We start from the raw sequence: 22,436 nt of genomic DNA on the forward strand, positions 1-22,436 counted from the left end.
TCTATAGAACTAGTAGTAAAACCGGCAGGAGGCTCCGCCCACCCGCCATATCATCATGGATGATCTGCGCATGTGCAGAAGCGTGTGTGTGGTCCTGTTGCATACCGGTAGTAAAGGTAAGTAGAACCCACCCCTGCCAAGGAATCATTATCCCCAGTCCCCACTTTGGCTATCCTTAGGAAGAAGGAAAAGAGGATATGTTGTATAGTGAGTGGGTTGTTCTTTAGATAGCTGAGCCAGGATTTACTACATTTTATCCACTCTAGAAGGGAGGTAATGGTGGGCATATAGTTTACACTTACACACAACAGATCATCTTATCCTTGGATGTCCCAGAGTTCTGCCTGTGATTAGTTTCTGGCCTGTAGTATGAAACTTGCATGTTGGCTGGAGAGAAGATGGAACCTATGGTCCAAAGCTTGTGGAAGGAACTGGTGGGGAAAACTAAATTATATTATGGGAAAATCAGTTTGTCATTAAAAGTCATTGTGCTTTTGAAATTATTTCCATGAAGTGCTAATTCATTTCCTCAAGATAAAGTTCTGAGATGTTTGATCTTTTTAGATGTTGTAATGAGATAATGAACAGTAAGCTTTGGGGTTGATTTGTGATTAATGTGGGGTCTGCAATGACTTCATTTTACTATGTTTGCATCAAAAATGAAATATTTTCCAGTAGAGGCATGTGTGACAAAATTAAAAGATTTGCAACCTTTATGTAACTTGCTTTGTGCTCCAGAGGAAAAAAATATTTCTGCTTCAGCCAGTTTGGGCTCAATCTCTCACCTAAAAGTGTGTGGGAATCTGCTGTATACTGCCCCTGTATTTAGAATTCAAGGATGGTCAAGCTGTAATCCTCCTTACTCACAACCTTCCAATCCAGTAGTATGCTGGTAAATATTTAACACTTGGTTCAATTGGCATGGCCGTTGACACACTTGCCACAGAATTGATTGGTGTACCAGGTATGGTAGGTTAGCTCCACTTTCAGTCACACAAAATTCCCAAAAATTTAACAAGTGGCTTTCACATGCTGGTACAAGTTGAGTCGGAAATACCACTGCTCCTATCTCCTCGTGATTTGTTTGCCTCCATTGTCAACCAGTAGTATAAGTGGGTTGAAGACTGTCTAATGACAGCCTCTGGTTTAAATCTACCAATCCTCATCCACTGTGTTTCTATAATTCTCAGGCAAGCAGCTACTTCACAATCTAAGCAATCTCCCTCTAAAGTAAGCATTTAATAGAAATGAAGACAGCTGCAAAAGATGGTGGGGAGTGGTGGAAAAAATTGGGGCACTCAGAAGCATCCTCCTTAATTTAAGTAAGGAGATGGAGCATTTATTTAGCATAATTGAGGACACCAGTCATAGTAATGTTACATTTATTAATTAAATGGTTAGGAAAAGCTCAGCCATTGAATAGAGCGGGACTGATGTTGAAAGGCAAAGAATATTGGGGAAATGAAGGAAGATAGAGCTGTCTATGAGAGCCTGCTGCCCCCACATGTCTTGGAAGATATTATGGCATTGTGTTGCCAGTGCTGGAAGTCAAGAGACCTGCCAATGTCAGGTTCTTTGCATGAAAGGTAAGAGTGTTATGTTTTGTTTTGCTTCTGGCAGTAAAAATGTCTTGGGTTATCTGCAGCTGGGAACCAGACATTTTAGCCATTTGACTGCACGTTGCTCAGAGATCCTTCATTTATGGCAACACGAGATGAGCCCGACTTCTAGTGACTTTATGGCCCTGCTGTTAGTTTGATAAGAGGATTGATGTGGTTTGCCATATAAGCTTCTCCCTGATTTTTTAAACTTCCTGGCTAGCCTATAGCCTATAGGCCCAGTCTCCTGTTAGACTGCTACCCAGATTAGCTCCCCAGCCCAGACAGGTGCTCCATCTGTTGAAGCAGTCTTCCTTTATGTGTACAGATTATATATTACTATTATATCTAATTTGTATTCTAGGCCATTTAAAGTAGCAACAGTCAAATAAAATGCAGGTATTCAAAATGAGATAATAGAAATTATTACTGGAATATTTTCTCAAAAATCTTGGCTTAAAAGAAAGCCTTCTTTCCAGAAAGGGAAAATGATAGTTGGATGATAAATACAGTTTAGAGAAATTGCATTTCAAAGACTGCCTATGCCATCTTTTTTGTTGCTCCTCCTCTATAACATCACTGCTGAGTTTTCTTTGGTCTCACTGTCCCAAATGCATCCTCTCTCTCCCTATCAAAACCGACCACTGCAGTAATATCACACTACCCCAACAATTAAACAAAACCTCCAGGAACAAGTGCAGTATACCATCACAGGAAGATGGTCATTAAGTAAATTTAGGGATAGGCTAGCATTCGGTTGTTGTTTATCCACTTTTAGAAGCTCATTGCTAGGGGGATGGGGAAGAGCACCTATTTCAACTTTGGAAGAGCCATAACAAGTAGTTTTGACCACAGTTGGCTTGGTTGATTGGTTTAGGACAGGGTCAGCAACCTTAAACACTCAAAGAGTCACAAAGGTCCTAACCAGAAGCCTATGTTTAATCCTGGAGCTGACTGGAAGTCCGGCTCCCCCATCATAGTCTCCTCCTAGCACGGAGTCCTTTTTCCTCTACCGACTGGAAGTCGTTCCCCCACTATAGTCTCCTCCTAGTGTGGCATCCTTTTTCCTCTACCTGTCCTAACCAAAAGCCCTATCAATCAGCAACAGGGAGCAGCAGCAGAGGGATGAAAGAGCCACATGCGGCTCCAGAGCCGCGGGTTGCTGACCCCTGGTTTAGGATAAGAGAGCTGTTGAAGCACAAGACCATATCCCAGATCCTGAGAATTAAACATCCCTCAGTACTGAGCGCAGCTTTTCCTTCGAGAGCGCCACCTAGCCTCCGGCTCTAGTAGCTATGGTTTGCCCCCAGCAGCACGCAAGGAAAGGGGTGTGTAGGTCGTGTGCCTGGAGAACGAACTCTCTTAAGAAGCAGCCCGAAGGTGTTTTCGTTTTGAGCTCCGGGGTTAGCAAAATACGCGCACAAAGTCCAAAGCAACCCGCTCGGCCGAGCCAAGGGCCAGATCCAAAACCGGACTTGCTCGAGAGCTATGAAAAATCACTGCAGAAACGGCCGCGATTGCATTGGGCAGGCAGGAGAGACGGGAAACCTCCGACTTCGCTCGCAGGCTCTTCCCACTCTTCCTCCGCCCTCCCGCATGTGGCAAGGGCCTCTGCTCCTCTCCAAGACGAGGGGGGTCCTCCTCTCCTCTTCAGCTCCTTCTCTCCGGCCGCTGCTTCCAGGCGTTGCCGGATGACGGACAGCTGAGGATCCGAGGCGGCGGGAGCTCTGCTACTTCCTACTACTTACTTACGCGGGGAAAGCGATCCGGAGCGCTTCTTCACTCTTTTCCTTTCCTTCTTTCTTTCCGCGGTTGGAGAGGAGTTGATTTTCCCCTCCCCTCCCCCATTTCTCTGTAGTCGTTGCAAAGAGAAAGGAAAAAAAAAAAAACCCAAACAAAAACAGCGAATCTAGAGGCGTCGGGAGTGGGATCTCGCGCGTGGCCCTGCCTCCAGGAACCGGGGGTGGGGGTGGGGGTGGGGGTGGTTAGGGGCTCGTTCGGTTGAGCCTTCGGATTCCTCCAGCTTTTCTGCCCCCCTCGTCGTCGCACACGTACGAGAAGGCTGGCTTTCCATCAATATCACAGCCACGCGCTTCGTGGAAGTGAGGGGGGGGGATCCTCCTCTCTTCCGAGAAGGGGAAAAAAAAAAAAAGAGTTTCCCCCCCTCCCCCCTCTGTGAGCGGACTGTGGTCGGCGCTAGGTGGTGGTGGAGCAGCAAAAGGAGAACTTCGGGCGGATCTGCCGTGTGGAAAAGATCGGCTTTCCTTGCAAAACTTTGTTTTAAGAGCTGCCTCTCCCTCGCCTTCCGCCGATCGCAGTTTCTGCTCCACTGTGTAAAAGGAAGCGCAGCTACGGCATCCTCCTCTCGAGACGCGGCCCATTCCGCCCTCCAGGGTAAGGGGATTTTCTAAAATATCCTTTATTAATTTAAGAACGTTTAAACCGCCGCCGCAGGAGAAACAGAAAACTGGGGGTCCGTCTTGGTTGAATAGCTGACGTTCCTCCCTCTGCACCACCAACTCTCCTCCTGATTCCTTGAGGATTTCTAAACCGGGGCGGGGTGGAAGGAAGCTCCTGTTAGCTCTATCTAGACATGCTTTTATTTATTATAATAATGCACCGCTTCTGAGAGATGAAATGTGCCTGCCTAATGGGAAGTTTCATTTCGAACGAAGGCTTTCCCATCAAGTGTATCTCTAAAGCCAATATGTGTTTATCCTGCTTCTTTTTATATTTTATCCTCCCCAAACCTATGAAGTTAGAGGACTGCTTTGACCAATACTTTATATGGAAAAACAGGCTACTTACGCCCTCTTCCATTGACCTCATCAATTTGAACTTGCTATTGGGGGGGAGGGGAGGGGAGGAAACGGGCAGAGGGACCGTGGGAATGGGGGTCACTAAAGCACTGTTGCTGTCTGATTTCTTTCTCCAGATACCCAGATTGTGAGAAGGCGCTCCCATTTCCTCCAGTCGTGATGCTAATCCGAAAAGTCTTGCTCTTCCTTCAGTGCTGCTGGCCTTCTTTGCTGCTTCACTGGATGCTCCATCCTATGTGGGGCTTCATTCAGGTAACGGAAGAATTGGTTTCTCCCCCCCCCCCACCCTCTTTCCCTTGCCAGGGTGCATTTCTCAGGCTTAGTCATTGACTGAGTTCCCAATGCAGCCTCAACTTCTGCAGAAAAGTACTTCGCAAACTGCTAATGAAATTACTTTGGCAGCAAAATATCTGAATTGTTTCGGAAGGAAGGTGCAAAAGTGTCTGTTGATAGTCAGTAAATTCAGTTATTTCCATTCTGCAGGTAGGACTAATAAGGGTAGAAAGAACCCCAGGACAGCTGTTACATGATTTTAGCAATGTTGTGTTATTGTAGTTTCGTCCACAGATCCCTTGCTTTCAACTCTTTTTAAATTGCACCATTGGCATCAGGCTGTTAATTTTAGAGGTGTCACAAGTTTCATGTTTGTCAGTACAACTGAATGTGGCTATTACTTTGAAAGCCGTAGGGTTTGGAGATAACTATAAAAGGAGAAACACTTTCTCAAAATCATCGTTGATTGGGTTCAGAATATTTGATGTTGAAATGCTTGGTGTTTTTATTAGTTTGATTGTTAGTTCTCAAGTGATTTGTTCCACATATCTTCCATCACTGCACTTAAGACTTTGTGACTTAATATGTCAGAGAAAGTAGGATTTTGAATACTAGTTTTGATGCTACAAACAAGTGTCTAAACCTAAGATAAGATTCTCAGTCTTGTACTTTCAGAGAAGGATCTGCTCCTTTGAGGAGCAGATTTGCAACTATTGCAGCAAGCTTGGATAATGTGACTGAGCACAGATGAGAGTATCCTGTAGCTACTTTCACATATTTCTATTCTGGAATTTGCACCCCTCTCCTTCCAGTAACACTGTTGTTTGGACTGTGGTGTTGGTAGTGGAAGCACTGGAAATCAGTCTAGTATGTGTCCTTGGCAGTGAAGATAGCTGTACTTTCTCTTTGCTAACTTGTTCCTTGGTGTCTTAAATTGCCCTTCTATTTGCTGCTTTGCATTTGAATGGGAAAGATCAATGTTAAAGTTTCAGGTTTGCCACAGTCATATGTAATTTGGTTTTGTTGATTATAATCCAATTTGTTTTCATATAAAGAGCAATGAGGAATGCATATGTACATCCCATTTTTGCACAGCAGTTCAAGAGAGCATGTGCAGTGATCCCTCCTCCTATTTATCCCCACACAGCAGCCCATAGATAGATTGAGTTGAGAGAGGGCACCTAACCCAAAGATGCCTAGTGAATTTCTGTGGCTGAAGTTGGTTGCCGCCTGGGTCTTCCTGCTCCTAATCTAAACACTCTTTTAGGCTAAGGGGAATTCGTCTTAATTTAAAGGAAAAGTAATTAGTAATATGAATCCTAATTAGATTTATTCAGATGTAATTGTCATTGAGCCCAGTGACACTTTCAACTAAATATGATTAGGCTTGCTGCCTATGTGGAGTTAAAGTACCAATTGCGATTCTAGGCACACTTGTCTAAAAATAAGATGAATTGGATTAGTTTTATTTGCAAAGGATCGTATAAAGATATAAAGAGAAGGGAAGAGGGCTCAGGAAGAATGGAAATGATAATCAGACCTAGAACTGCCATCAGAAGAGATTTTCTAATATTTCAATTGAAGTTTTGAGTGAAGTGGTGGAGTTGCTTTTCGTGTTAGGGAAGTGTTTCTGAACAGAGTTTTAAGTCTGGAAAATTTCTGTGTTGATTCAGGTTATATTTTATTTGACCTAGAAAGTTCTAAATATTTTAAAGTTTGCAATGTTCAAAAAGAGAATATGGTTAGAAGCTTAACTTCTGATAAATTATATGAATCTCCTATCTAATCATTTTGGTATTTGGTCTTAACTAATCTGTATATTTAATAGCAAAATACTTAATAATTGAACTAAGATAAATTAGATGCTATATGTGGGTAGTGTTACTTAGGGAAGCTTCCATAACAAGAAAAATTTAACTAACTGTATCACACATCTTTTACAGTCCAATGATGCTGTTTTCAAATAAATATGTATCTATAAAGCCACTTCTGACATTCTCCCATTGATTTTAGGCTTTGGATATATAATTCTAATATATGTTGCATGGATCCATACATAGATAGTATTATATTGTCTTTATTTATGGACAGTGCTTGTACATTTGTTTTAAATTGTATTCCTGGATGTCCTTTACATTTTATGATAAATATTCATTGTTAATCCTCCATAGTACTATTTTTATTACATTATCCCAAATTTTCTAAACAAAATCCAAACCTCAAAAACTATAGCATTGGTTGCCTCACTGAAAAGGATGCAAGTTACAATATGCAAGGGATCCAAGTCTTTTCTAGCATATTTAAATGCTCAATGCTCTTGAGCTTAGTACCTATAAAATGCAGTTTGTTCATTTGGAGAAGGACTTCATCCTTGATTGTGTAGACAGGAAGAGGACTTTCTAAGACTTATGACAGTAGTGACAGTGGGTACAAAACAAGGTTTTCCAAATAGCCTAGTTTTATTAGCATTTTGGCACAAGATCTGATGCAACTATGAATTGAACGCAGACTGAGTCAGCTTTGTCAGCTTTGTCTGGTTTCAATTTGCCATGCAGTTTGGCCTTGACATTTATATGTGGTGATGACTAGTGATCATTATAAATACATATAGGATAACAGCAAAGGCTGCTGTTATGCTGACAGTGTTTAATTCTTAATAACACCAGCAATATTAAAGTAGCTAGCTGTTCAGAAATGAATCTGTTAGTAAGTAGATACTAATAATCTATTTCAGGCAGCAGCAGTATAGCCCAATTAATTAGAGTTGATTCTTTGCTTATAATCTGGTTTGGTCTTGATGGGGTCACTTGATAACTTGAGTACTTAGAGGACATAGAAAACTAAGTTTTGCTCTTATAAATGTGGCAGACTGTACGTGTTAATATTTAAATTATTTGGTTTAACTTTCTCTCTGTTGGTCTTTAGATCTATCAGTTGTCCAACTGCTAAATAAGATTCTCACTTTGTTGCCTGTGATGCTTTAGAATCTGGGTAGCTAAATTATCTTACATAATTGAAAACTGGGCATGTTTACAAAGCAAATATAATTATAAGAAAATAACTGCTTTTTTAAACCAACTACCCTTCAATCAATCATTAAAACTTACATAAGCAACTGTTATATAAGCTTTGTAGGTAATACACATTATACAAAATAATAATATATTGAATTAGGTAGTAAAAGCAAAGCATTTTGAAGTACAAAATACGGGACAGTATCTATTTTTATTTGCTTTTGTGCTTCTCAAAGTACACATGGAGATGTATATTTTTCTTGTTATCAAGAAAACTGGTGAAATGTCTGTATCAACAGGAGTCAAACTCGGCTCACAGGACCCTTTAGTGTTATGCAAAAATATTAATGGAATAACTTTAATGGGAATATATACATGGGCTTGCCTTTATATTATGCCTGGAAGACAAGTGTTTGCATTAGATTTGTGAAATGTTGTGATTTTATCAGCATAAGCAATTTTTTTATTCATATTAGATTATCAAAATAAAATTAACCACCATACAACATGAGTTTGTGAACTAGATTCCTGTAGAATCTAAATGACGGATTATCCCACCAGAGGTTAAAAAAAAATGCTATAGTACTATCTTTCAGATCAGCGCTATATAGAATTGTGCGATATTCTTGATGTTCCACTTGAATAAGATATACTTTGATTAAAAAGAGAGTCAAGGACTGAATGCTGGCTCTACCCTTTCTATGGTGAATCTCCAAAAGATTCCTGTTCCCTTTTGCTGAATGCTAGGAGCCACCATGCTTTATAAAATTGAAAATATCTATATATTTTAAATTTTAACTGAGCATGTGTTGCTTCTCCTTCCCTTGTTTGCTGCTCTATACTGCTGCTCTTTTGATGCAAACTTCATAATCAAGAACATATTTGTTATTCGGCAAATTAAAAACATTAGAAATATTAAACATTTTAAAATATGATATCCTCACAGTTAGTGACAAATAAATACGGTATTTCCTGTTCGTTCATATCAGTTGAAAATTCATTTAAGACTATCAGCAGGGAAAACCTGCAGTATATAATTTCTGTTATAGATACAATAATATGAAAAGAACAACAGGGGGCAGAGAATGAGTTTCATGCTTCATTTTTAGGTAAAATGTAGCTCCATTGCCTTGGATTTGTAAGAAGGCATAACAGAGAATTTGAATCAGCGCTAAGTTTGATGAGGTCTTGGACAAGATGCATTGGTAGACTCTTCCAATGCTACATAGCAAAACCTAACAGATAGAAATCAGTAGTGATAAGTAGTCATGTAATGGGTGATGGTGAAGATGGATGATGGTATTCCGTAATTCAGATTTGCCTAAATTCTGTGGTGCTGTTACCATTTCAGTCTTATAGATGACTGAATTGGAGTAGGCAATTCAATACTTTTCAGTGCTGGTACATTCCTACAAAAATGGGCTACAATAGACATCAATTATGGAGACTGGGAGCAATGATTCAAAAGATACAAAAGCAGGAGTTCATCTTCCCTACCCACCATTAAACTATATCATAAATTTACACAGATGAATTTGGATCATGTACTGGGCCTATGCTATTGCAGAGAGGCCGAAAGCATCCACTTCCATTAAAAAAACACACTTCCTTGTTACTTTGAAATCCATTGAGCTTCTCAAATTTCCCTTGTAGTCACAAGAAGTATGGAAGAAACGTTCCTTTTTATTTATAATAACCATAATATATCAATTGACTCCAGACTGTCTCTTCTGGCCAAATGTATCTCTCGTGTCACATATTTGGCCGGTCAAGAAGGGCTGCAAGAGTCCCTACCTTTTATGATTCAAAGAGATGGTGCCCAAGACCGGGATGTGCTTTTTGGTGGCAAACCCTGTGTTTTGGAACACCCTTCTCCTGAGAAATACCTATCTCCTTGTTGATGTGCTGTAAAGCTCCAAAGGCTATCTTGATCTGAACTGTCTTGGCTATTTTGATAAGAGTTTTTAAAACTAATATTTCTTTATAAACTCTGGAGTTAATGTGTAAATTTTTATTTGTTGGTTCTAGTGAGAACAATCAATATTCTGTAGAATGGGATAACATATAAACTGGTGTACAAATGACTAAAAATTGTTTATGATTTAGAACAAGAGAGGACTAAATGCATTCCCCAACATTCAAAAATTATGCTGCTCAAGTTTGATTTCCAAAAGGACAGATTTCAATCCCTTTCTGTCAGTCTGTTTCTCCCCCTCTCTCCCTCTCTGTATATATGTGATACAACACATATACACAGATATACAACAACATTCTTATTGTAAAATCAAAAAGCCTTTCAAGAATGTTAAAAACCACCATGAAAACAGCTATTAGAGCTCTTTCAGAATGGAGATGGGAGCAGTGTTGTATCACATATCTCTGTATATATGTGATACAACACTGCTCCCATCTCCATTCTGAAAGAGCTCTAATAGCTGTTTTCATGGTGGTTTTTAACATTCTTGAAAGGCTTTTTGATTTTACAATAAGAATTAGGGGGGTGGGGAGCTTTGTAAATAAGGGGAAATATATGAAACAAGCAGATTCTGCAAATAGTAGGAAGAATTAGATAGACTTGAAGAAAGTTCTGAAGGAAACTGCAATAGTTATAAGTTGGCACTTGTAAGTTATAAGTTGGCCATTTTAGTCTAAGCCAGGGCTATCAAACTCCTGGCCCATGGGCTGGATGCATCATGTGCTGGCCACGCCCACGCACAGTTTAGCGAAGGGGAAAAAAGTTCAGATACGTCACGTGATGACATGAGTTTGACACCCCTGGTCTAATCTGATCAGAACTGGTCCTTATCTACAGATAATGAGAGAATGTCTCTATAAAGAATTCAGATGTTATAAATCTTCAAAAAAACCAATATGCAAGATAATGTAACCTTGCTTTCATATTTAATTATATGAATATTAGTTAAATGAATGTTTCTATCCAAGGGCCGTTTTCCTTTCTGGATATTATCTTTTTATCATCATCATGTTAATTCTCTTCAGCTTGTTGCTTCTTTAGTTGGGATATTTTGGCTCAACAAAATGGAAATCTGGCGGAAAATTTCCAGGCTTAAGACTGAAAATAGTCTGAATTCTTTCTGGAAAAAAACTATGCTAGTTGGGAGGGAAGTTAAAATGGAAATAGAAACACTTTCCCTCTCCAAACCATTCTAACCTTAAAACCCCATTTAGGCAATACCCAAGTGTAATAATAATCTCTATTTACAATGCCTTTTTACTACTACACCATTTTTGATAGTTACTGAAATCAACTGTACACAACCACATGTTGTCAATTACCCATTATAAATGAAAGCATGTTATTAATCTGTTAAGTCATTGCTTGGGATTTGACACCCAAAGCATAGAGGATATTTACCATTGAGGAAATGTGTGTGTGTAGCGGGTAGTATAGCATTAAAAGTAAAGGTCATTTCCTTGCTAATAATTTATAGCATCTTCTACTGCCACCAAGCAAATACTGAAAAAATACAGAAGCTGGTCTCATAATTATAATAGTGAAGTGGTGGCTGTATGATGCTATACGATATTATAAATCAGTAGTAAGGAAAAGGCCAGTAACCTGTAAGTTGGGCTCAGTTCCTGCTGACTATTTATGACAGATTCAAACATGATATGATATGCAAGTCGAAGTAATCTTTACTGTTCTTATAACTCTTTATTCTGCTTTCAAGGCTATATTGAACATGGCTTTAAATGTGTCTTTGCATTTTAAATGCAAATTGTAGCTGCAGACTGAGATAATTATTAGGATTGTAGCAGACAGAGAGAAAGAGTAACAATGAATGAGCTTAACCCTTCCTCCCCTCACAAAAATGGCTCCTGGGACCTGCTACTGCACTGAAAGAAAATCCTTTGTTGATATGAAAGAGCTTTTTTACTTTAGCAACTAAAGCAAGTCCTTTTCCTCAGGACTGTAGCAGCTGATATTTGTGTCTTATAAAAAGTACATATAAAATATGTTCACAACTAGTTCAGACTGTGTACACAAGCAGAAAACAGTGAGCTAGGAGTGAAGGAAAGTGTTTTGGAGGTACGTGATTGAATACTGCTATTCTCTTTCCCTTAAATTCAAATTAGTTTCATGGCACAAGGTAATCCTAAGGCAAAAGAGTCTAAATTTTGTGGAAGAAGTATTGGGGGAATGAGAAAAGTCAAAAAGGTTGCTGCAATGGCTCAGTCATAGATACCATATTGACTTTTATGACCCCACTCTGCATTGTTTCTTACCACTTGCACTCACTCATCAGTTAAAAAAATAGTGGCTTCTTTTTAAAACATCTTAAAATATTTGTTCTTTCTAGTACCATGTTTTCCTGAAAATAAGACCCTGTCTTATATTTTTTTGAACCCTGAAATAAATGCTTGGCCTTATTGCCATGCACTCAAAAGCCCGCTTGGGCTTATTATCAGGGGATGTCTTATTTTGGGGGAAACAGGGTATTAAATTTGTGCCACTGAAGTCTAGGATATTTTTTTTTTACATGGTTCAAAACACTACTTTATTTTAGAGTTTAATTCAGGTAGGAATTGCCACTTGATTTTCTTTGTCATTCCTTCAATTGGTTTGTACAGTTGTACAATAAACTAATATAATTAACCCTGTTAATAATGATCTGTTATAGAATTTAATCTAAAAGAGAATTGCAGAGTGCAGGGGTTTTGTGAACAAGTTGAGAGAACTGTAGACCCATTGGGTGTGCAGCCTCAGATGCTGGCTGAGTTATTCTAATATATGATGAAATTGTAGATTACAGAATATCTGCCAAGGGTTCACTTTAAAGAAAAAAATGTCCCAAAGCCCTGGCCATTGTCATAGCTGTTCTAGTGTAACAGAATCCTCTTGAACATTAGAAAAATCGTGGTAACCCCTTTTGGACCCCCATAATTTATTAAAAGGCATAAGCACTCTGTACTGCAGTTCATGTCAACAGATGTGACAGGTGCTTATGCCTTCTAATAAAATGTGTGAACAGGCTACCAGGCTTCTCCTGGTTTTTGGCCTGATAGACTATTGACCTCTTCTCTTGTCCAACAATGTTTCCTCAACATTGCAAGTGAAAGAGTTAATTAGTCAATGCCAAAGATGCTAGGACAAAATGGTAATTGGTGGGTAATGCAGACATCTGCCTCAGGATAGTCCCCTAAATCTGTCAAGAAGATGCAATAATTTTGAAAGAGGTGCCCACTTGGCTGTTAGCACCAAAGGACATGATTAAACATGCAGGAAAGCTCCATACGTGTGTCATTTAGTTTAGGGGGGGAAAGGATAGGGAGACCAAATTTGAAGGATGAAGGTCATGCACAATATGGAGGGGAAGACAGTTGTGGGTAAACATTCAAAATGGCTGAGTTCATTCAGCAAAGTGAAAGACAGGTTCTTCACATAAAACTTAGCGGTAATTAAACAGTAGATTTTGCCAGCACCACATGGCTACTAGTTTTAAAAGGAGTTAGGTAAATTGATAGAATAAGACTATGCACTAATATTCTCATAGTTACATATGACAGAAAGTAATATAAGTTGTTTATTTTTTATTTTTCCTTCTTTATTGCATTTTATATCTCTTAATACATTATATTGTTTCTATACAATGATATTTTTACAATATTAAAGAGCTGCCCTGTGATGTAATGGGTGGACACATAAATGTAATTTTTAAAAAAAATAAAGTTAAGATTTTGTTAGTTGAATAATTTAGAGCAGTGTTTTTAAAGCATAGTCCTGGATCCCCTGGGAATCCAACAAGACCCTCTCAGTGATCTGCAAAATCAAAATTATTTGCTAAGTTGAAAAATAATACAACATTAAAATCCCAACAAATAATCATGAGAAGTGATAGTGGCAACAAAACTGTTAATTTTAATTTTTAATATGAAAATACAAATATAACCCAGATAAACAAAAGCTTCTTAGGGATCCTCCAGAATATTTAAAAGTGAGAAGGTCCTGAGAGAAAAAGTTTAAGAAACATTGATTTAGAATATTAAATATAAACCCAACAGGAAATATTCTGTCAGTGTTAATTAGTTTAGGATATTGCTAAAACAACCATAAAACTATTAGACTTTTTATATGAGAAAACATAGTATTAAGAAAAACATTACTACATATTACTGTATAGCTAAATAATTGTTGTATAATAAAGATTTCAGTGTTGACTGTTTAATGCATATTAGAGTCTATACAGAGAGAGAGAAAGTGAAGAAAAAATAAGGTAAACAAAATAAATTTATTGAAGATTAAATACCAAAAATTATTGAAGAAAAAGAAAAGGGGAAAATTTATTAGGTTTCTTTTTCTAAATACATCTGCTAATTTACCATATTGTAGACAATTAAATCCCTTTAAAAGTCAGAATGTGAGTAATTAGTTTTCACTTTCATTTCAACTTCATTTAAGCAGAATTTTTGAAAGAGTGTGGTATTGGCCTTGATTGCTATTAGGTGGTTCCTGGTCACTTCACAAAGCACATTTATTTAAAATATTGTAATTCAGTGTTTACAGATAATCAAATTATATTGTCATCAGTTGATAACAATATGTTAAGCAAGACTATGTGAATCAGAATAAAGGAGTTCAGTCAGGATAAGTTGCAGTGGAACAAGTTCAGTATTATTTCCTCTGATAAGAAATGTCACCAAAACATCTAGGGAGCAGATTCTAATCAGTAACTAAACATATTCAGTTTTAAATAAAGAAGCCGGCATAGAGTTTTTTTCCACTGTTTAAAAATTAGCAGAAGCTAAATATCTATATAAGATTGTGGAGTTGGAAACAGTCACTTAGGCCATCAAATCCAATCACCCTCTCAGTGCAGAAATCCATATTAAAGCTTCCCAGACAGATGGCTGTTTAGTCTCTTCTTAAACACAGTTGAAGTTACTTCACTACTTTTGGAGTAACTGGCTTCATTATTAAATTCTTCTCAATGGTTTCTTCTGACATCAGGTCAGAATCTGCCTTTTAAAAATCTAATATGATTACTCACTTTCTATTGCAGTCTGTAACAAGAAAGAACAAACCTTGACATTTTGTGTGAGGTGATATGTACTGAGGTTATATGTAATAACCTGGTCTGCTACTAACTATCTTTTTTTTATTTTGAAATCTTATTAGTATTCTTATCTACAAGTAATCCTTGGTTAACAGCCATTGGTTCAGTGATTGTTCAAAATCACAACAGCACTGAACAAGTGGTAGTTACACCTGGTCCCTGAAGTTATGGACATTTTAGTGCCCCCACAGTCACATGATCAAAATTCAGATGCTTGGCAGCTTGCTTGCATTTACAATCGCAGGGGTATTTCAACTCTAACCTCTCCCCACATCTCTGCCCTTTTTGCCCCATTGCTGCCTAGTACTCCACTGGTCCTGCCATCTAGCACAATGGGGAGTGGGAGATGATCATCACCATCAGGCATTTCTCCAAAAAGAGAAAAGGCCCTTGGTTAGAAACCAAAGCAGAGTATATGCTTCCAATGCTGTATACATATTCATTTAATATTCATATAATTAATTATGAATAACCAGGCAAGGTTATATTATATCATGTGTATATTGCTCTTCTGGAAGATTTAACAGAATAACAGAGTTGGAAGGGACCTTGGAGCCTTTTACTACCGGTTCTGTGGGCGTGGCTTGGTGGGTGTGGCAGGGGAAGGATACTGTAAAATCTCCATTCCCTCCCCAATCCAGGGGAAGGATACTGCAAAATCCCCATTTCCTCCCAATCAGCTGGGACTTGGGAGGCAGAGAATAGATGGGGGCGGGGCCAGTCAGAATTTTTACTACCAGTTCTCTGAACTATTCAAAATTTCCACTAACGGTTCTCCAGAACTGGTCAGAACCTGCTGAAACCTACCTCTGGCTTGGAGGTCTTCTAGTCCAACTCTCTGCTCATGCTTTATATTCTTTCATTGTCTATAGATAAGGACAAGTTCTGATCACCTTAGACTAAATTAGCTGTGCTTGTCTGTAACATTACAGAAGTTTACCTCAGGAGCTTTCTTCAAGGCTATTTAATCCTTCTTACTGCCTCTATAACCTGCTTGCTTATATTTGCCTTTATTAAGCAAGCTGACTCTAGAATGTTTATTCCTTTGCAATTTTAATCTAAAAACCTCAGAAAACCCAGTCATTGTCCAAATCTCTGCTTGTCATAGAAGATTATAATGGACTGTAGTGCTCTGACCTTTAAAATTTGTTTTTATTTATAAAAAGATAATATGTGGTTCTGTTTTCTTCATTTTTCCGAATTATATGACAATAAGTATGCGGATTAGGAATGCCTCATTTACTTTAAAATATTTATCATCTGCTTCACTAAAAATATTTAAAACAGTTATTTTTTAACGTATTCTATCACTGGGGCTACATTTTATAGTTCGTGCAGCGTAGGTGTAGGATCATATGGATCTCCCCCACCAAGGTTAGAAGAGAAGCCTGCTTTTAGGGAGGAAAATCAGGCCTTGGATTTGTCCTCCCAGCTTCCTGCATTAAGAGTGAAGAAACTTTTTGTATATGTTGTACTTTTTTCAGTCTGCATTATTTGTAGGGGACATAATACTGAAGTGATGGCATCACTAAAGATGTAAAGATTTTTAATTCATTATTTTTTTTTTATTTATAGGAGTTTGGATAAGGAATAGGGCAAAAAGAGTCTAGTCAAAATTTACACCTATTTCAACCTAAAAAAAAAAATCAAACATTCCCCCCCACCAAACTTTCCTACTGATAAATACTAATCTTAACAGCCCAGTTAGAGGGTGGGGGGAGTAGGATTTGGAGCTTCACAGTAAGCCCAGTTAAATATTTGGCCTTGCAAAATTGTACAGAAGATGTAAAATAATGTAAGAGTACTGTCAAGTATCTGAAAGTATGTCAGTAATATTTTGTATAGAACAGATACATTGTTTTCTCTTTTGTTTCAGAATGCAGAACAGAGAATAATAGGTTTAAATTTCAGAAAGCAGTTTGCAATTGAATTGCCACTTAGCAATGGAACAAGTTACTCCCAAAGATGGGTGTGCATTGTTTTCATTGCAAGTTTCAAGCAGAAGCTAAAAAAAATATTTATGCAGGATATCTATTCTTTCACACTTTTTTAGAGAGAAGGTAGGATCATCCATTGTAAAATAAGCCTATTGTAGAGATGGAGAAATTATTGTGAATTAGCTATGTCAACAGGGAATGTATGGCTGCAGACCCAGTGTTTGCTGAGTTGAGGTGAAGAAGAAAGTGTTGGAGTTGGAAAAGATGAAGGAGACTGTAGATGTTGGAGTAAAAAGAGAAAGACAAGAAATGTGATGCTGGGCTATCTTTATCAGGCTTATACTAAGAAACTTCCCTAGCCTTCTGTTACTTGGCTTTGAATCAGCCGATTATCCAGTCAGCGAATAGAGGTGGCTCCTCAAGCTGTAATGTCAATAGGGAGAAAAGAGCCAGAATCTATACAAGTAAGATGTGGCCTCCATAACCAGAGCTGAAACTGGAGGTCCTTTTGAAACAGTTGATGAGACAGCAGCAGTAAAAGACTCAAGCTGCTGCTTCCAACATGATTTAGTCTTTCCTTAAACCAAAGAGACTGTTGTTTTTAACAGCTGTCACCAGGTTCTCTACATCTGTGTTTCTCAACCTCAGCAGCTTCAAGATGTGTGGAACAACTCCTAGAATTCCTCAGCCACATCTACAAGTTCATGCATGTTAAAGTTGCTGAGGTTGAGAAACACTGGTCTACACACCATTGAAGAGTTAGTTACTATTTGCTTTTGGATTATGCTATTTAGCTTATCATCTTTCTGTCTACAATGGTCTCTATTACACCTTCAATTTTATGTGTAGTATGATGGGGTTCTTTGCTGTAAATGATCATTGTTTAGTTATAATACTGAGGTATGGTTAAAATTAGCCATGAAACACCTGAGATGGGTTATGTGGCTTGTTCCTGTTTTTTTGAATTCTGCTTAACAGATGAGTAGCATTGGCAGTATTCAAACAATCCTTCAGAGTTCTTGAGGGCTCCCTAATGAAATGGCTTTTTTAATTTACCTTAAGAGAAGGGCTGGCACACTCTTTATGAATAAATCTGGTTTCTCGAAGTTTAGTAATAGGTTTCAACATGCAGTTTTAAAGCACTGAAGATTTCTTACATGTAGAGTTTCAAGTTTTTTTTGTAGTTCAGCTAAGCCTGCCATTAAAAAAATTGCCTACTTTCCCTCAGGTACTTAAGATATAAAATGCTACCTCCAAGGGATCAAAGGAAAAATACTTTAAATTCCTTCATCTGGCCATGTGATGATTTGCATTGTGCCAGTGTACTGGTAGATTTCTTAGGTGGTTTTTTTCTTTTTTTCCTCCTTGAATAGAGGAATGTACAGCTTTATGTATAATTTTGTTGCTGTTAGAGTGAAATCAAAGAAATCATAATGATTCCTTTTCAACAGATTAATATTATATAGTAATAATTTTTTGTTGTTAGTTGCGAAGTCGTATCTGACCCATTGTGACCCCATGGACCACGTTCCTCCAGGCCTTCCTGTCCTCTACCATCGCCCAGAGTCCCTTTAAGCTCACACTGACTGCTTCAGTGACTCTGTCCAGCCACCTCATTCTCTGCTGTCCCTTCTTCTTTTGCCCTCAATCATTCCCAGCATTAGGCTCTTCTCCAGTGAGTCCTTCCTTCTCATTAGTTGGCCAAAGTATGTGAGTTTCATCTTCAGGATTTGGCCTTCTAAAGAGCAGTCAGGGTTGATCTCCTCTAGGACTGACCGGTTTGATCGCCTTGCAGTCCAAGGGACTCACAGGAGTCTTCTCCAGCACCATAGTTCAAAGGCCTCAATTCTTTGGACTCAGCCTTTCTTATGATCCAACTTTCACAGCCATACATTGCAACTGGGAAAACCATAGCCTTGACTATATGCACTTTTGTTGGCAGGGTGATGTGTCTGTTTTTTAGTATGCTGTCTAGCTTTGCCATAGCTTTCCTCCCCAGGAGCAAGCGTTTTTTAATTTCTTGGCTGTAGTCCCCATCTGCGGTGATCTTGGAGCCCAGGAAAATAAAATCTGTCACTACCTCCATTTCTTCTCCATCTATTTGCCAGGAATTGAGAGGGCCGGGAGCCATGATCATAGTTTTCTTAATGTTGAGTTTCAAGCCAATTTTTGCACTCTTCTCCTTCACCCGCATCAGAAGGCTTTTTAATTCCTCTTCACTTTCTTCCATTAGAATGGTATTATCTGCATATCTGAGGTTGTTGATATTTCTCCCGGTAATCTTAATTCCAACTTGTGATTCATCTAGTCCCATCTTTCTCATGATGTGCTCTGCATATAAGTTAAATAGGTAGGACGACAGTATATAGCCTAGCCAAACTCTTTTCTCAATTTTGAACCAATCAGTGGTTCTGTGTCCAGTTCTCACTGTTGCTTCTTGACCCGCATATAGGCTTCTCAAGAGACAAATAAGATGGTCTGGTACTCCAATCTTTTTAAGAACTTGCCACTATTTGTTGTGATCTATACAATCAAAGGCTTTAGCATAGTCAATGAAGCAGAAGTAGATGTTTTTCTGGAACTTCCTAGCTTTCTCCATGATCCAGCGTATGTTGGCAATTTGATCTCTAGCCTCTTCGAAATCCTGCCTGTACTTCTGGTAATTCTCGGTCCACATATTGCTGAGCCTAGCATGTAGGATTTTGAGCATAACTTTGTTAGCATGTGAAATGAGTGCAATGGTGCTATAGTTTGAGCATTCTTTGGCATTGCCCTTCTTTGGAATTGGAATGTAAACTGACCTTTTCCAATGCTGTGGCCACTGTTGAGTTTTCCAAATTTGCTGGCATATTGAGTATAGCAATTTAACTGCATCGACTTTTAAGATTTTGAATAGCTCAGCTGGAATACTGTCACCTCCACTAGCTTTGTTGTTGCTCAGACTTCCTAAGGCTCATTTTTTTTTTTTTAAAATGATTTATATGCCATTCTTCTCCGGAGACTCAGGGCGGCTTACAATGCGCTAAGCAATAGCCTTCATTCTTTTGTATATTTATACAAAGTCATCTTGCCTCCACAACTGGGTCCTCAATTTACCTACCTTAGAAAGGATGGAAGGCTGAGTCAACCTTGAGCCTTGGTGAGATTTGACTTCACATTCGGGGATGTCTGGTTCGAAGTCAGTGGCCACCCCATCTTGGTTATCAGGGACGTTAAGCTCGTTCTTGTGTAATTTTGCCACCTTTTCTTAATCTCTTCTGCCTCTGTTAGGTCCCTGCCATTTTGGTCCTTTATCATGCCCATCTTTGCATGAAACATTCCCTTCATATCTTCACTTTTCTTGAAGAGATCTCTGGTCCTCCCTATTCTATTGTTTTCTTCTATTTCTTTGCACTGTTCATTTAAGAAGGCATTCTTATCTCTTCTACTGTAGCTATTCTCTGGAATTCTGCATTCAATTGGGTGTACCTTTCTCTTTCTCCCTTGCCTTTTGCTTCCCTTCTTTCCTCAGCTATTTGCAAAGTTTCCTCTGACAGCCATTTTGCTTTCTTGCATTTGTTTTTCTTTGGGATGGTTTTAGTTGCTACCTCTTGTACAATGTTGCGAACCTCTGTCCATAGTTCGTCAAGCACTCTGTCTATCAGATCTAATTTCTTAAATCTATTTGTCATCTCTACTGTATATTCATCAGTGGCCTAGTGCTTTTCCCTACTTTCTTCAATTTAAGCCTAAATTTTGCCACGAGAAGCTCATGATCTCAGCCACAGTCAGCTCCTGGTCTTGTTTTTACTGACTGTATAGAGCTTCTTCAACTTTGGCTGCAGAGCACATAGTCAATCTGATTTCTATTTTGACCATCTGGTGATGTCCATGTGTAGAGACGTCTCTTGGGTTGTTGGAAAAGAGTGTTTGTTATGACCATTGTATTCTCTTGACAAAATTCTACCAGCCTGTGCCTGCTTCATTTTGGATTCCAAGACCAAACTTTGCTGTTATTCCGGTTATCGTTTGACTTCCTACTTTAGCATTCCAATCCCCCATGATGATAAGGACATTATTTTTTGGTGTTAATTCCAAAAGGTGTTGTAGGTCTTCATAGAATCGGTCAACGTCAGCCTCTTTAGCACCAGTGGTTGGGCATAGACTTGATTACTGTGATATTGAATGGTTTGCCTTGGATTCGAACTGAGATCATTCTGTCATTTTGGGGATTGTATTCCAGTACTGCTTTTCCTACTCTTTTATTGATTATGAAGGCTACTCCATTTCTTCTGAGGGATTCTTGCCTGCAGTAGTATACCTGATGTTCATCTGAATTAAATTCACCCATTCCTGTCCATTTTAGTTCGCTGATTCCTAAGATGTCGATGTTCAATCTTGTCATCTCTTGTTTGACCACGTCCAGCTTGCCTTAATTCATGGATCCTACATTCCAGGTTCCTATGGAGTATAGGTCTTTACAGCATCGGACTTTCCTTTCATCACAGATACATCCACAGCTGAGTGTCCTTTCAGCTTTAACCCAGTCGCTTCACTCTTTCTGGCTCTACTAGTACTAGCCCTCTGCTTTTCCCCAGTAGAATATTCTGACCTGAGAGGCTCATCTTCCAACGTCATATCTTTTTGCCTTTTGGTACTGTCCATGGGGTTTTCATGGCAAAGATACCGAAGTGGGTTGCCATTTCCTTCTCCAGTGGATCACGTTTTGTCAGAGCTCTCTGCTATAACCTGTCTCTCTTGGGTGGCCCTGCACGGCATAGTTCATAGCTTCATTGCACTGCACAAGCCCCTTTGCCGCGACAAGGCAGTGATCCCTGAAGGGGTTAGTAATCATATAATGAGCTAAATAAAATAACCATGAAAATAATTGCTAATATCATTTTTCATGTTTTCTGATTTTGGTCTAAATCAGGGGTCTTCAAACTTGGCAGCTTTAAGACCTGTGGACTTCAACTCCCAGAATTCTCCAGCATAGCATAGCTGGCTGAAGAATTCTGGGAGTTGAAGTCCACAAGTCTTAAAGCTGTCAAGTTTGAAGACCTCTGGTCTAAATGGAGTGGATTTGTATGTATGTGTCTAATTTCCTATTGAGTCATGCATTAGTTTCACACTTCAGTTTAGTAACATGCTAATCATAGTATTTGGCAAAACATAAACTTTAGCAGATTTTCATAAACTACTTTAGATATTGATTGTAATGATCCTCACATAATCCTAGACACGTTGATTCAAAAGTATTTTATTTCAATTTAATGAGTTTTACTCCCTGCAATGCAATTAAGATCCGTTTTCAGAGATTTTATGAATGTGCATCATGCTTCTTGCCTCACTTCCAGGAAGCAAGGCTGAAAGTTGTATACCCATTGTGGTTCTCTTTGTGTTGTCATTGCCTTTTCCCAAGAGTGATGATTGACAACAGCCTTCTCAGAGTGGTATCCTTCTAATGTGTTTTGGCTGTGAGTTTGGAGAGGGCTCCGTACCTAGAAAGGGTAAATAAACCTACCAGCAATGAAATCAACACTAATCAGCTGTACGTCTTGTGAATATATTATTTATATATGCAAATATATACAGTACGTACAAACAAGCAATATAAAATTAAGGCTGTATAGGAATAGATTCTGGAGTTCTGCCATAAATTTGTCATCTGACTTACAAAATGTCAGTTGATTCATGGTGGGAATTTTGGTTAATTTATTAGTGAAAACATATAGTATGG

The 22,436-nt window shown here is 38.7% G+C and overlaps 1 protein-coding gene across 1 annotated transcript in view; it reads left to right on the plus strand.

The window, feature by feature from the left end:
* Positions 1–3,198: 3,198 nt before the first annotated feature.
* PRIMA1 (proline rich membrane anchor 1) overlaps positions 3,199–22,436 on the plus strand; it is a 64,692-nt gene continuing 45,454 nt past the window's right edge. Inside the window, exons 1-2 of the mRNA XM_034418385.3 lie at positions 3,199–3,992; positions 4,534–4,669. Of these exons, the coding sequence (XP_034274276.1) occupies positions 4,577–4,669 (93 nt within the window). The 5' untranslated portion in view covers positions 3,199–3,992; positions 4,534–4,576. The remainder of the gene's footprint in view (positions 3,993–4,533; positions 4,670–22,436) is intronic.

This window comes from Pantherophis guttatus, chromosome 1, assembly GCF_059756535.1.
Source record: "Pantherophis guttatus breed Tessera chromosome 1, ASM5975653v1, whole genome shotgun sequence".
NCBI classification, from domain to species: domain Eukaryota; kingdom Metazoa; phylum Chordata; class Lepidosauria; order Squamata; family Colubridae; genus Pantherophis; species Pantherophis guttatus.